At 37.4% G+C, this 15,244-nt stretch overlaps 2 protein-coding genes across 7 annotated transcripts in view; both read left to right on the top strand.

Moving 5' to 3' along the window:
• MAPK10 (mitogen-activated protein kinase 10) overlaps positions 1 to 15,244 on the top strand; it is a 162,715-nt gene that overhangs the window by 14,498 nt on the left and 132,973 nt on the right. The gene's annotated exons all lie outside the window — the stretch shown is intronic.
• Positions 6,698 to 7,045, top strand: LOC122732270 (60S ribosomal protein L30-like). Its single transcript, XM_043972351.1, has one exon. It carries the CDS (start codon positions 6,698 to 6,700, stop codon positions 7,043 to 7,045), a length of 348 nt encoding a protein of 115 aa, XP_043828286.1.

Consider the following 15,244-nt stretch of genomic DNA (forward strand, 5'->3'; position numbering starts at 1 on the left):
GGGATGTAGAAGCACTTCTGAACCTCAAGAGGTTTCCCTTATAATTGGGGAGACAAAAAATAGCACAGATGAAGAAATCAGAAAACACTTCAATATGCTATATTAAATATTAAACACTTCAATATGGTATATTTAAAGAGGCGCTTGCCTCTTTAAATGGTGCATTTTAGTATTTTGTGATTCTGTACATTGAAGATAGTTTAATTTGGCTAATGGTAGTGGTGGTGTTGCTATATAGGCGACCATAGATTTCCAAAGACTTTGCTAATGAAGTATAACTACTGTCAGGTTCTAACAAGGTGGAAAGACTGAGCATGAAGCATGTATGCTTGATGTAGGATCAGCAAAGCTAAGTTTGGAGAGGCGTGTCCCTAGGATGGCTACCCAAAGATAGTTTTGGGGGTGGTGGGGCAATGAGGATTAAATGACTTGCCCAAGGTCACACAGCTAGTAAGTGTCAAGTGTCTGAGGTTAGATTTGAACTCAGATCCTCTAGAATCCAGGGCCAATGCTTTATCCACTGCACCACCTAGCTGCCCCAAAGATAAATTTTTAAGTCACAGCAGCTCTCAATGACCTTTTACAAAGTCATATTAAGTGATATTTATCACTTAAGGAGTATCAATAGTGATACAATCACAGACCATCCCCTTCAGATCCTATATTTTAACTGTATGTGTGTGACCTTGGGCAAGTCACTTAGTGAGCCCTGCTTCTTGGGCCTTATTTTCCTAAGTTGTAAAATGAAGAGGTTGGACGAGATTAACCACTGATTCTAACTGGAAGGGAACTTAGCCCCTTGACTCAAATCTTGTCCGCTTTCCACCATACTATACTGTACTATACTAAGATTAATTGTTGGTTTACATAAGTAAATGAAAATATTCCTATTCTCTGCTTTTTAGATTGAAAGGATAGTGCAAAACTTTATTTGATCACACTTCTATGCTTTTAGGCTGAATGACTTGATCCACCCTTCACTGGTGAAGATGGCTTAGCAAATTCCTCTATCTTAGTAAACAGTTCTTTGTAAAAAAAAAAAATATATTATTGCAGAGCAGCCAGTCCTCAGCTCATGAGTCTCTCTGAACCTAGCTAGGTTAATTCTCTAGTCAATAGATACATAATCTATTCTTGGATCCATACTCAGAGGTTTTTCCAGTTCTCAAGGACCTGTTAAAATGTTTAGTCTTCTGCGATAGCCTTCAGAAACTGAGAGGGGTCACCTCTAAATCAGGATGAGGTATTACAATTAGGTCTTAGTGGAATATTCAGTAAATATAACAATCAAAAAAAAAGACCTCAATCCTGTATTATAACTAAGGGAAAAACAGTATGCAAGAAAGAGAATGGCATAAAGAAAGAAATTGGGGGAAGGAAAGGAGACCAAATGGTAGAGACAAAAACGGCAATAGAGAGAAGTGTTAGCTCGGAAGGAAGCAGACAAACACACATAAAAATGAAGAGTTAAATAGGGTAAGGGAAATGGAGAGATTCATTCAATTTAATCAATGTAATCAGTTTCCTCATCTGTAAAATGAGCTTTAGAAGGAAATGGCAAATGACTCCAATATCTTGCCAAGGAAACTCCAAATGGGGTCATGGAGAGTTGGATATGAAACAACTGAGCAACAACAACAATCAATGGTACACCTAATTTTCTGATAATTGCAAAAATATACCCTTGATATTTGTAGAAGCTCTTGAGAACAATGATCTAACTTTTGCTAATCTTGGAGTCCTTTGATTTGGTGGTCAGGGCCTTGCATTGTTGGGTCTGTGAAGACCTTCCTAGCAGCAAAGCCAAAATGGAATTAGTTCCAAGTAAGGAGCAGTGTGGCGAGCTCCTGTCCACAAACTCATCCAAGCAGATCTAGAAATAGCAGCAGACTGAAGCATAATGGGGATTTCCAGAAAAAAGCAGCAGTGAGTCCCATTGTCTAGCCTACTTGAGCATCAGGTGACAGACAAGGAGATCTGAGGACAGTTGCACAACAAGCACTCCAGTGCCCCCTCAAGAGGAAGCCCAAGACCCAGACTGGGGCACCCTCAGACTGATACCAGGTCACTGCTGTGGGGAGGGGTGCCAACTTCATCACATACTACCCAGTTCAGGGTCACAGATCCAGGACAGAGTGAGAAGGGGCCAGTCCACAGCAGTAAGCCATGTTCTTGGTAGGAAGGCCCTGGCCTGTGTACTGAGGAGGAAGTTCAGAAGTCAGAACAGCAGTAAATATTTGCAGCTGGTGGCACAGTGGATAGAGCACCAGCCCTGGAGTCAGGAGGACCTGAGTTCAAATCCAGCCTCAGACGCTTAACACTTACTAGCTGTGTGACCCTGGGCAAGTCACTTAACCCCAATTGCCTCACCCAAAAAAAAAAAAAAAAGGACCTCTTGACAAGATTTTTCTGTCTGTAGACTGTCCCCAACAACCAATGGACTTGGTCAAAATGTACTCTGTGAAAGGTCAAACTGTGATTCTTCTTTCCTCCCTCTTGGAAAAAAAAAAAGGAGACAAAAAGGCCTAGCTAGGGGCCCAGGAAATATGGTTGAATCAGAGTCAGTTGTAGCCTAACCTTTCCTTTCTCCTCCTTCTTATCTTAGGTAACTAGGGTATGATCATTAATAAGACTGAATATTCTATAAATTTCTCATTTTCTTCTATTCCTGGGTGATGAAACTATGTATTTTTTTCCACTCAAGTTTGAGCTGTTGTTACTGGTCTACCCAGCACAGGATTACTGTGCTAGTCCACCAGAGCTCCTCTACCCACCCTACATTTCTCAGTGGATGCTTCAAGTCATCTGTAGGAAGATGGAGATAAGTTAGGACCAAAAGGAGTCCAGATCTCACAAAATACTCTAATCAAACTCTAAAAATGTATCATAATGAACAATGTCTCAGTCAGCTAGCATTTTTTTTTTAGTGAGGCAATTGGGGTTAAGTGACTTGCCCAGGGTCACACAGCTAGTAAGTGTTAAGTGTCTGAGGCTGGATTTGACCTCAGGTACTCCTGACTCCAGGGCTGGTGCTCTATCCACTGTGCCACCTAGCTGCCCCTAGCATTTATTTTTAATAATATTTTATTTTTCTCCACTTACATGTAAAGATAACTTTCAACATTCATTTAAAAAGAATTTTGTAAACAAAATATTATAAAATATAAAAAGGGGGCAGCTAGGTGACACAGTGAATAGAGCACCATCCCTGGAGTCAGGAGGACCTGAGTTCAAATCCGACCTCAGACACTTGACAATTACTAGCTATGTGACCTTGGGCAAGTCACTTAACCCCAACTGCCTCACAAAAAAACCAAAATAAAACAAAACAAAATATTATAAAAAGAATTTTGAGTTTGAACTTTTTCTCCCTCTTTCTCCTCCCCCTACCTGAGACAGTAAGCAATTTGATATAGGTTATACATTTTTATTCATGGAAAACATTACTACATGTCATGTTATGAAGGAAGACAGACTGAAAGGGAAAAAATCATGAAAAAAATAGAAAGTGAAAAATAGGATGTTTTGAGCTGCATTCTGACTCCATCAGTTCTTTCTCTAGAGGTGGGTAGCATTTTTCATCATGAGTCCTTTTTTATGATTATGCAAAGTATTACCATATTTGTCACTATGTATGAGAAAACTTGATTAAAAGAAAAAAAAATGAAAGAGTGAAAAACTAGCATGCTTCAGTCTGTTCCATCAATATCAGTTCTTTCTTTGGAGGTAGATCGTATGTTTCATCAATAGTCCTTTGGGATTGTCTTGGATCACTGTATTGTTGAGAATAGTTAAGTCATTCACAGTTCTTCATCAAATAATATTGCTGTCTCTGTGCACAACGTTCTCTTGGTTCTGCTCACTTCACTATATATCATCTCTTTCTGTTTTTTTTTTTTTTTTTTTTGCGGGGCAATGGGGGTTAAGTGACTTGCCCAGGGTCACACAGCTAGTATGTGTCCAGTGTCTGAGGCCAGATTTGAACACAGGTACTCTTGAATCTAGGGCTGGTGCTCTATCTACTGTGCCACCTAGCTGCCCCATATATGTCATCTCATACATGTCTTTCCATGCCTTTCTGAAGTCATCCTGCTTGTCATTTCTTATAGCACAATAATATCCCACCACCATCATATACCACAGTTTGTTTAGCCATTCCCCAATTTGTGAATATTCCTTTGATTTCCAATTCTTAGCTACCACAAAAAGAGCTGCTATAAATATTTTTTTGTACAAATAGGTCTTTTTCTCTTTTGGGGGATGTCTTTGGGACATAAACCTAGCAGTGTTGTTGCTGGATCAAAGGGTATGCACAGTTCTTTAGCCCTTTGGGCATAGTTCCAAATTGCTCAACATGAGTCCTTTAGAATTGTCTTGGATCGTTGTGTTGTTGAGAAGAGCTAAGGCATTCACAGTTGATCATCACACAATATTGCTGTTACTGTCTATAATGTTCTCCTGATTCTTATCACTTCACTTTGCATCAGTTCATATAAACCTTTCTAAGTTTTTCTGAAATCTGTCTGCTCATCATTTCTTATAGCACAGTAATATTCCATTAAAATCATATACTGTAACTTGCTCAGTCATTCCCCAAATAATGGGAATCCCCTCAATTTCCAATTCTTTGCCACCACAAAGAGAACTGTTATAAATATTTTTTGTGTTGATAGGTCCTTTTCCTTCTTAAAAAAAAAATTAAATCAGACCTAGTAGTGGTATTATTGGATCAAAGGGCATATACGGTTTTGTAACACTTTTGTCATAGTTAGAATTGCTCTCCAGAATTGTTGAATCATACTACCAGAAATTCATGACCACAAAAGTCCAGATGTAATATTTTAAGAAATAAAAAATAAAACATTATTTGCCCAGACCGAGAGGGCAAAGTGAAAACAGAACGAATACACTGATCATCATAAAGAGACCCTAAAATGAAAACATCCGTGAATATAACAGTCAAAATCCAGAGCTTTGGATATATATATATGTGTGTGTGTGTGTGTGTGTGTATATATATATATATGCATACACACACATATATATACATATATACATACACACACACACACACACATATAGTAAACATTCAAGAAGGAAGAGTTCAAGTTCTAATGAGCTCCAACAAGATTACCTGAGATTTGGTGACTGCTACTATAAATGAGAAGAGAGTTTGGAAGACAATATTGCCCAAAACTTGGACAGCTAGGTGGTGCAGTAGAGTCAGGAAGACCTGAGGTAAAATCTAGCTTCAGACATTTACTAGTTGATTGGCCCTGGGCAGGTCACATAACACTGTTTGTCTCAGTTTCCTCATCTATAAAATGAGCTGGAGAAGGAAAAGGCAAATTACTTCATTTTCTTTGCCAAGAAAACTCTAAATGGGGTCATGAAGAGTTGGACACAACTGAAAGGACTGAACAACAGCAATTGCCCAAAACAAAAGACAAAGGCTTAGAATCAAGAATAACCTATCTGAGTATCTAAGAGGGGAAAATGGATTTTTTTTTAATGAAATAGAGGATTTCTAAGCATTCCTAATGAAATGTACAGAACTGTGTAGACATTTTGAAATTCAAACACAAGAGTGAGGAGAAAAATTGAAAAGGAAAGGAAAAGACAAGTTCATCAATGTAAGGAACTATCTAGTAATAAATTAGTTGCATTCTAATAAAGACAGGAGAAACAAATGTCCTCTGAGTAGTCTAATATTTTTATGTCATAGAGAAAATTAAGTAAAGAATATATAGGTCCTGGGGGAAGGTGGGGAGGAGGGGCTTATTGTGCTTCATTTTGATATTCTTAGGAAGAAGTAAATGAGAGGAAAATAGATGAGATGAAAAGTATACAGGCATGAAGGAAGGGGAGGTGATGTGAATCCTATGAACTTCATTTCCATCTGAACAAAGCAACGTTGAACACCCACACTCCACCCTCCCACTACACACATCCCAAGAGTTTGGTGTATAAACATATTCTGCTGTACTTGACAAGCAAAAGGAAATGGGAAGAGAGGAGGAAGAAAAAATGTTTAAGATGGAGGGCAAGATATCAAAGAGGGGAGTTTTAAAGGACAGGAAAAAGGAAAAAAAGAAAGTAAAAACTGGTGAAGGACAGGGAAAGGATGAGAGGAGAGGGGTAATGGAAAAGAAAGATATCATGTCAACTATGTCAACTAGTGAAAAAATAAACTCTCCTTTGCCACCTTTTTCTTTCTTGTAAGGAGAGGAGCGAGGGACAACAAAAGGAAAAGGTAGAGGAGGACAGGATGCTGGACATACACAAGTAACAATCACAAATCATGAATGTGAATGAAACAAACAAGCAAAGTAAAAAAAAAAAGGAAAACAGAATGGAATGGCTTAGAAAGCAGTATCCAAAAATACATATTTTACAAAAGAAATATCCTTTTTAAAATTTAGTATTTTATTTTCGCCCAGTTACAGACTAAAACAACTTTCAACATTCATTCTGGAGAAATATTCTTGAAATACATTCACCCAGAACTAAAGTAAGGAACTATTTTGAAATCTACTGTGGTTCAAGAGAACTAAAAAAAATCGTGATTTTAGACAAGGTGACAGTAAAAAATACACACGATCAAAAGATTAAAAAGAGGGAAACGATTTTTCTTGCTTCCCAGACATCTTGACGGCAGGTCTCTGGTTGAGGGGCCTCCCGCACCGCAGGCAGGAAGATGGTGGCCTCAAAGAAGATGAAAAAGTCAGTGGAGCCCATCAACTCGAGGCTCCAGCTGGTGATGAAAAGAGGCAAATGCGTGCGAGGCTACAAACAGACCCTGAAAACAATCAGACAAGTCAAAGCCAAATTGGTCATCTTGGCCAACAACTGCCCAGCCCTGAGGAAATCAGAGATTGAATATTATGATATGTTGGCCAAAATTGGCATACATCACTACAGTGGCAACAACATTGAATTGGGTACAGCATGTGGGAAGTACTACAGAGTTTGTACACTGGCTATCATTGATCCAGGTGATTCTGATATCATTAGAAGCATGCCAGAACAAACCAGTGAAAAGTAAACTGTACAAAAGTATTCTTTAATAAACTGCCCCTTCTTTAATAATAAACAAACGAACAAACAAATAAATAAATGGGCAGCTAGGTGGCACAGTGGATAAAGCATTGGCCCTGGATTCAGGAGGACCTGAGTTCAAATCCGATCTCAGATACTTGATACTTACTAGCTGGGTGACCCTGGGCAAGTCACTTAACCCCCATTCCCCGGGGGAAAGAAAAGAAAAAAGAAAAAAAGAGGGAAACAGTATCATGCTTTTTTATATCAGTAAAAAGTATTTTATTAATTTTCAATAATGTATTTTATAGAATGATAAATGAAAAGTGGTCAAATAAGTTGTCTAAACATTCACATAACTAGGCGAGAGCGAGGGAGGAGGGCAATAATGATAGGTCCCAAACTGAACAGTTTCAGCAAGCATACTAGCTATGTCCATAACTTTTATGAAAGTTTACTTAGAATAATACCAGAGCAATAACTCAGACTGCTTCTGGCCTCAGTAAGTCCTCAAGTATTTGTGGTATTTAGTAAATTGTATTCAAGCTCTGATACCCAAGTGTCCCATTTTTTGGTATTTAAAGAACTGGACATCCAGCCACTTGAGCAGTGGAAATTCTGTACTGTGAGTTGCCAAAATCCTTTACAGTTAAAATCCATTCTCCCATTCATCAGCAAGTTGTTTTTTTAATGGCTGCAGTTTTTCTAGCCCATTTTGAATTATTTCCAACATAATACTTTTAATTTAGAGGAGTCATGGTGTATATCCAGCTAAAGAATATAATACACAAAAAAGTTAATCTTCGCTGCGTTCAAGCTGTTTGTCCTTCTGGCTAGCTGTCACTTTTCCTTCCTTTTGGTGCCCAGCTAAATCCAATATCCAGCTAGCTGAGAATGAAGGGGACTGACCAGACAGTTGTGGAGAGTGCTGTTAATAAGATCACAATATAAATGGCTTACCATAAGACTACTTAAAAGAAATAGACAATAAAATGTATCATTTGGGAATTTCATTGCACCATCTTTCAATCCCAGACAAATCTAACAAAAAGATATAAGCAAGAAAGAAGTTAAGAATTGAAATAGAACTTTAGAAAAGTCGGATAGCATAATCTGAGGATGTCATAGATAAGAAAAAAGTTCCTATGCACATCAAAATATAGCAGCACAAGTTCTCAATACAATTGCAACCTGGTAATAATAATTTAAAAGAATACCCCAAAATATTAATAATAATAGAAAAGCAAATGTAAATAACCTTGAGGTTTTACCTGTCACTTAGCAAATTGGCAAAGATGATAAAAGTTCAAGAATAATCACTGTTGGAGGGTTATGGAAAGGTAAGCACACTGGTGCATTGTTTTTAGAGCTGTGGACTTATAAATCCTTTCTGGGAAGCAATTGGGAATTATGTAAATAAAGGGATTAAAATGTCCATGCCCAGATGTCCACTGCTGGTCATATACCCCAAGGAGAGCAATTACAAAAAGAAAGACTCTGTATATACCTGAATACGTATGGCAGTACTTTTGGGTGTAGCAAAGACCCAGGACCAAAGTAGATGCCCATCAGTTGGGGAATGGCTAAACTGAGGTACATCATTCCATTAATCAATAAATATTTGTTAAGTGCCTACTATGTTCCAGGTGCTGAGGATTCAAAAAGAGGCAAAAGACAGTCTTTGGTCTCTGGAATTTACAATCTAATCAGGGAGACATAAGCAGAACATATATACAAGGCAATCTACATATGGGATAAATAGGAAATAACAGAGGGAAAGCACTAGAACTTATGTTGTAGAAGGCTTTCAGTAAAATAGGCAATTTTAGAGAATCATGAGAATAGAGATGGTGACTAAATCTATAAGAGGTGATGAGATTGCCAAGCAAAGTAGTAAAGAGGAAGAAGAAAGCCCAGGACCCAAAGCCCGGAGAGATATCTAAAGTGAGTAGGTGTGATCTGAAAGAGGATTTGTCAGAGGCGACTGAGAAGGAAGAGTCAAATAGGTAGAACAAGAACCAGGGGAGAGGTGTCCTAAAAATTTAGAATAGCAAATCAAGTAAGAGATGGTAATCAACAGAGTCAAAGGCTGCAGAGAAGTCAACTAGAATGAGGTTTTACAAAGGGCTTTGGCAATTAAGAGATCAGTAATGACTTTAGGGAGAGTTTGGTACAATTTCAGTGAAACAATAAGGTTGGAAACTGGATTGTAAAGGATTAAGAAGAGAGTGAGAGAAGAGAAAGTGGAGGCACCAGTTGTAAACATTTTGGAGGAATTTAGCTACAAAGATAAAAGATATAGAGTGATAGCAAGGATTAAAAGAGCAAGTGAGAGTTATTTCAGGTTGGGGAAGAATTTATATGTAGGAAGTAGGCAATGAACAGGGAGGAATTGAAAATAAGTGAATCAGGGAGGGGGTAATCTATTTGCAGAGACAGGATGGATTGGGGTCTATTGATTAGGGTCAGGGGTTAGCCTTGGTAAGATGTAAGGCTACTTCATCACATGAGACAGAATGAAGGAGGAGATAGAGGCAGAAGGCACCAGAATAATAGTAGATAAGGAAGAGGGGAGAAGAAGAGCTCAAAGTGAAATGACCTCAAATGAATGTATATGAATGCTATAGAATATTTACCATGTCTTAAGAATCGATGAATGTAATGAATACAGAGAAACATAGACTTATATGAACTGATACAAAGCGAAGCAAACAGAACTAAGAAAACAATAGATGCAATAACTATAAAAATGTACAAGGAAAAATGCACATTTATGAAAATGTAAATGGAAAAAGCAATAAGCACAAAATAATGAAAAGTGAAAGTTTTGGACTTGGAAGGAACAAGCAGGACTCAAAGAAGAGATATAAAATGATATCCCCACCTTATTCCTTTGCGGAAGTGGGAAGTTCACAGATGTGGAACATTGCATAAATTTTCTGACTTTTTCCACTATATTCAAGTTAACATGAATTGGTTAAACACCAACTATGTGCCAGACATTGTGGGTATAAAAAGAAAGGCAAAACAGACTAATGAGAGAAACCACTATGTACAAACAAGATTATACAGGACAAATGGGAGATAGTCTCAGCAGGAAGAAACTAAGATTCAGGAATAGTGGGAAAGACTTCTTGCAGAAGGTAGGACTTTAGCTGCCATTTTAAGAAAGGTAAGGAGGAGGAGGTGAGGAAGGAGAGAGTTCCAGAAAAAACAATAAATGAAAATGTCCAGGAAGTAGAATGTCTTGTGTGGAGAAAAGCAAGCAATCAGTGTCTCTGTATCACAGGGTACATGATAGGGAGTAAGGTATAAGAATGCAGAAAAGAGATCAGGTTATAAAGGGCTTTAAAATCCAAAAAGAGGATTTTACATTGGCTAGCTTTACTGATTTCTTTCTTTCTTTTTTTTTTTTTTAGGGAGGCAATTGGGGTTAAATGACTTGCCCAGGGTCACACAGCTAGTAAGTGTTAAGTGTCTGAGGCTGGATTTGAACTCAGGTACTCCTGACTCCAGGGCCGGTGCTCTATCCACTGTGCCACCTAGCTACCCCTGCTTTACTGATTTCTATTCCTTTTCTTTCTCTTTTTAAAAAAATAAATATTATTTATTAAGTGGGATAGCTCTGTGGGAGAGGAGGGATAATGGAAGAAATTTTGGCAGTGTAAAAACAATAAATAGCAATAAAATATATTTTAAAAGGAAATGTTCCCCACAAAAAAAAATAATAAAAAGGAAATGTCAGATGGGATAGATCTCTAGTGGTTAATAAATCAAAACAGAAAGGAATTTACATGTTTCTTAGCTGTGCCTGGAATCTTTAAAAATGATGTTTGTGGGCATTAAAACCTCACAAACAGAAAGACAGAAAGAATGGCTGAATTAATGACAGTATATGGATGTTATAGAATCTTTCTGCTCCAATAGAAATTATTTGTATTAACTGATACAGAGTGGCATGAGCAGGACCAGGAGAACCATTTATACAATAGCAACATTATAGAGAGAAAAAACATTGAATGATTTTATAAATAAAATGACTGTCCATGATTCCAGAGAATTAATGATAATGAAGCATGGTACTCACCTCTTGTCAGAGAGGAATAGATGAACAATGCAGAACTAGGCATTTTTGTTTTTGTTGTTTTCAATTTGAGAAAAGACAAGGGATCCAAGGTAGGGATTCACTATTTGCTTGGCTGATGTACCCTGAAGATCACTGGGATTTTTGTTCTTGCTTGTTTTCTCCCTCACTTAAAATGTGAGCTCCTTAAGAGCAAGGATTTGGTTTTTATTTCTATCCCCAAGGCTAAGCATAGTACTCGACACAACACTTAATAAATGCTCATTCCTTCATTCCTTCATGGTTTAAAAGAGAAATAAGAATGATAAGAGTATAATCTATTATGCCCTGCAGAGCAAAAGTATTGCAAGAAATTCCAAGAAACGCCAATTTGCTTAGTGTTAAGTAAAACCTCAAGGATATTTTCATTTGCTTTTCTATTATTATTATTTCTTCTTTTTCTTCTTGTTCTTTTTTTTTTTTTTTTAGTGAGGCAATTCGGATTAAGTGACTTGCCCAGGGTCACACAGCTAGTAAATGTCAAGTGTCTGAGGTTGGATTTGAACTCAGGTCTTCCTGAATCCAGGGCCATGCTTTATCTGCTGCACCACCTAGCTGCCCCCTTTTCTCTTATTATTATTAATATTTTTGGAGTGTTCTCTTAAATTATTATTACCAGATTACAATTGTATTGAGAACTTGTGCTGTTGTAAATATTTTGATGTGCATAGGGACATATTTCTAATTGATAACATCCTCAGATTATCCTATTCAATTTTTCTAAAGTTCCATCTTTTTTTTTTTTTTTTTGGTGAGGCAATTTGGTGACGCATATCAGTGACTTGCCCAGGGTCACACAGCTAGTAGGTGTCAAGTGTCTGAGGCTGGATTTGAACTCAGGTCCTCCTGAATCCAGGGCCAGTGCTTTATCCACTGTGCCACCTAGCTGTCCCCAGTTCTATTTATTTCAATCCTTTTTGTTTATTTTTGTGTTAGATTTATCTGGGATTGTAAGTGGGTACAATGAAATTTCCAAATAATGCATTTTATTGACTATTTCTTTTAAGTAAATTCTTTGAAATTTTCTCTCCCAAACATTAGGTACACATTAGAATATTGCCAAATTTCCTCTTGTTGCCTAACCCAAATTCCAAGATGTAGTGTTCACTTCCTATTCCCCCACAATACAAAGCTACCATAAGTTTTTCCTTAGTTTCCATACTATTGTTATGAATCAGAACAAGAATAGAGATTGTGAATAAAATTTCCCTGTGTTAATACCTCTATTCATTTGAGAATGAAATTAACATTGAAAGGAAGTAAAAAAAGTATTAGCTGTTTGCTTTTGGCAAGGAGACCACTAGCAGATGTCTGGTTCCTAGTTATTACATCCGGGCCTCTGTGCCAGCTTTGGGATTTATTCCCTATATTTATCATGTTTTAAAAATTTCTGTCCAGGTTTTAGTATACTCTTACAAGAAAATTACTCTCTAGCCCAGTATACAACACCTTTCCTCATTCTGTCCCACCAATTTTTAACTATCCCCTTACTGTGAATAAGGTATTTCTTTCTAGCCAATGGAATTCCCATTAAGTCTCAGTGATATCTACAAAGTCAAATTGCTTCCTAGAATTAGTATCTCTAGGCACTTAGCTCTGTTGGCAAAGGGATTTTCCTTACAGGATAGTCTGACCATATCAATGTCTAATAATAATATATTTTTCTATAGCTTCATCTATAATCTAGACACTGTGCTAAGTTCTTTACAAATATCTCATCTGAGCCTCATTACAACTCTAGGAGGTGTAGGTATTTTTATTAATCCCATTTATAAATGAGGGAACCGAGGTAAACGGGTTAAGGTCAGGATCAGGGTCATACAGCTAGTGTCTGAGTCTGGATTTGAACTCAGGTCTTACTGACTCCATGTCAGTCTATCTACTGTACCACCCAGCTACTCCAGTAAACTAGCTTCCTGCTCAATAAATTATAGTTACTCCCCATTTTCTCTAGAAACATATAGAAACTCCTGTTTGTCATGTAAAGCCTTTAGTAACTTGACCTCATTCTACTTTCCAATCTTATTACAAATTATTCACTTTCATGAATGCAAGAGGACACCCACATTTGTCTTTTCTGACTGTTCCTCATACATGGTGCCCTCACTGATATTATAATCTAATAATGGGAAAACAACATGTTAACACATGGTATTTTTCCTCTCTCTGTTTCTTTCATTTATTTTGTGTCCCCTAAGGCTTGAATGCATTTCATTGTAACCCTCACTCCTTGGAACCCCTAGTTCAGGCATTACCTTCTATACAAAGACTTTTCTGTCTCACCCTCCCCCCTCCATCTGCTAATGCTTTCCCTTCAAAATAATCTTGTCACTATTTTGTATTAATCTATTGTATCAGGCAAAAAATCAAGTAGAATTCCTAGAAGAGTTGTTGTTATTTTGTTTTGTTTTAAAGAAAAGAGTTTACAGTGTTTTTATAAAGAAAAAGAGAACTTGATAAAAAAAATTGGAAAAGAAATGAGAGCTATGGAAGAAAGAATTAGAAAGGGAATTAACAAGTCAGCACAAGAGGTACAAACTTTGTCCAAACAACAAGCTCCTTGAAAACTAGAATGGACCAAATAGAAGCCAAAGACTCCATGAAGCAACAAGAAAAATCAAGTCAAAGTCAAAAGACTGAAAAAAAAAATAGAAAATATAAGCATCTCTCCCCAACTTCTCATGCATGCTACCAGCAGCAAGGCTATGCTAACAGATCCAAAGATATCACATAGATTTACATCAAAACCTACTCCTACATCCTGTTCTTGCCTCCCTTTTTTTAGTACCATAAAGATCCCTACTGCAGGCTGTGGAAGTTTGCTGGCACCTCAACAAACATGTTGGCCACAGCCCTTTAAGAGCAGAAGCTTGCTGGGGGCTACAACTCAGAAGTACTAGTGCTGCAAAGCTTTGAACTTCCAGTGCTAGGCCAGAGAACTGAGAAAAAGAGGCAGTGGGACAGTCACAGTCACTGGGCATGTGAGAAGCTCTCCACCAAGTCTGAGGGAACAGCACAGCATCCAGCTAGGACCAAATCTGACTATTCAAAAACTATTTGGGGAAGAAACCTAGGTTGGTGAACCATGAATTGCCCCATGTGGGAGGAGACCAAGATGTTTTGAGATCCAGCCCCCAAAGAAATCACAGTCATACTGTAGGGAGTAAAAAATAAGCAATAACAAAAATAAGGGGATGGAGCAGAGACTGAAAGCACCAAAGATTTCAGAAAGAAGAAAACTCAAAGACCTTAAAAATAAACAGATAAATCAACAGGAAAAAACAGTATCAATAGAAGGAAATATGGCCTCCAGAAGTAGAAAACAAGTTCAGGCATCTAAGAATAAATACTGGGAGGGAAGGGGGTGGGGAAGGCAACCAATCCAACATGATGAAACAGCAGACCCTGTGGAATTTGAGGAGACCATGGAACTACAACATGCCTGAGTGGTTTAAAAGAGAAATAAGAATGATAAGAGTATAATCTATTATGCCCTGCAGAGCAAAAGTATTGCAATACTCTGTTATAGCCAGCCTTACCAAAGAAACAAAACAGAGAACAATAGGTTGAGAATGAAAATATTTAGAAATCAAGGGCAATTTAGAAGAATAACATTAAGAGAATATATGCAAATTATGCAAGCAAAACATGTGATCTTGAAGACATCATAGGTGTCCCAGAATGACATGGCAGGACAAAAAGAAAATTTAACATTGTAATGAAGGAAATAATATGAGACCTGCCAGAACTTCTGAACAAATAAAATGAAATTACAATGGAAAGAATTCACACATTCCAGAAAAAAAATCCAAGGTTGAAAATTCCAGGACAGTAATTAAATAGAACAAGTCAAATTACAAACAAGTTGTACAAGTCATCAGGAGAAAAACTTTCAAATAAAAAGGACAGGACAATAAAATAATGCAAAACTATTCCTCATCCATAAGAAAATGAGGAGGGAATGGAATAAATTTTTTTTAATTTTGGGGGACTTCATCAGTGTTAATTGACTTGCCCTGAGTCATATAGCTAGTAAGTGTCTGAGGCCAAATTTGAACTCATGATCTCCTGACTCCAGGGCTG

This window comes from Dromiciops gliroides, chromosome 6, assembly GCF_019393635.1.
Source record: "Dromiciops gliroides isolate mDroGli1 chromosome 6, mDroGli1.pri, whole genome shotgun sequence".
Classification (NCBI taxonomy): domain Eukaryota; kingdom Metazoa; phylum Chordata; class Mammalia; order Microbiotheria; family Microbiotheriidae; genus Dromiciops; species Dromiciops gliroides.

Coding starts and splice junctions, on each gene's coding strand:
- LOC122732270 (XM_043972351.1), top strand. CDS start 6,698: ATGGTGGCCTCAAAGAAGATGAAAAAGTCAGTGGAGCCCATCAACTCG.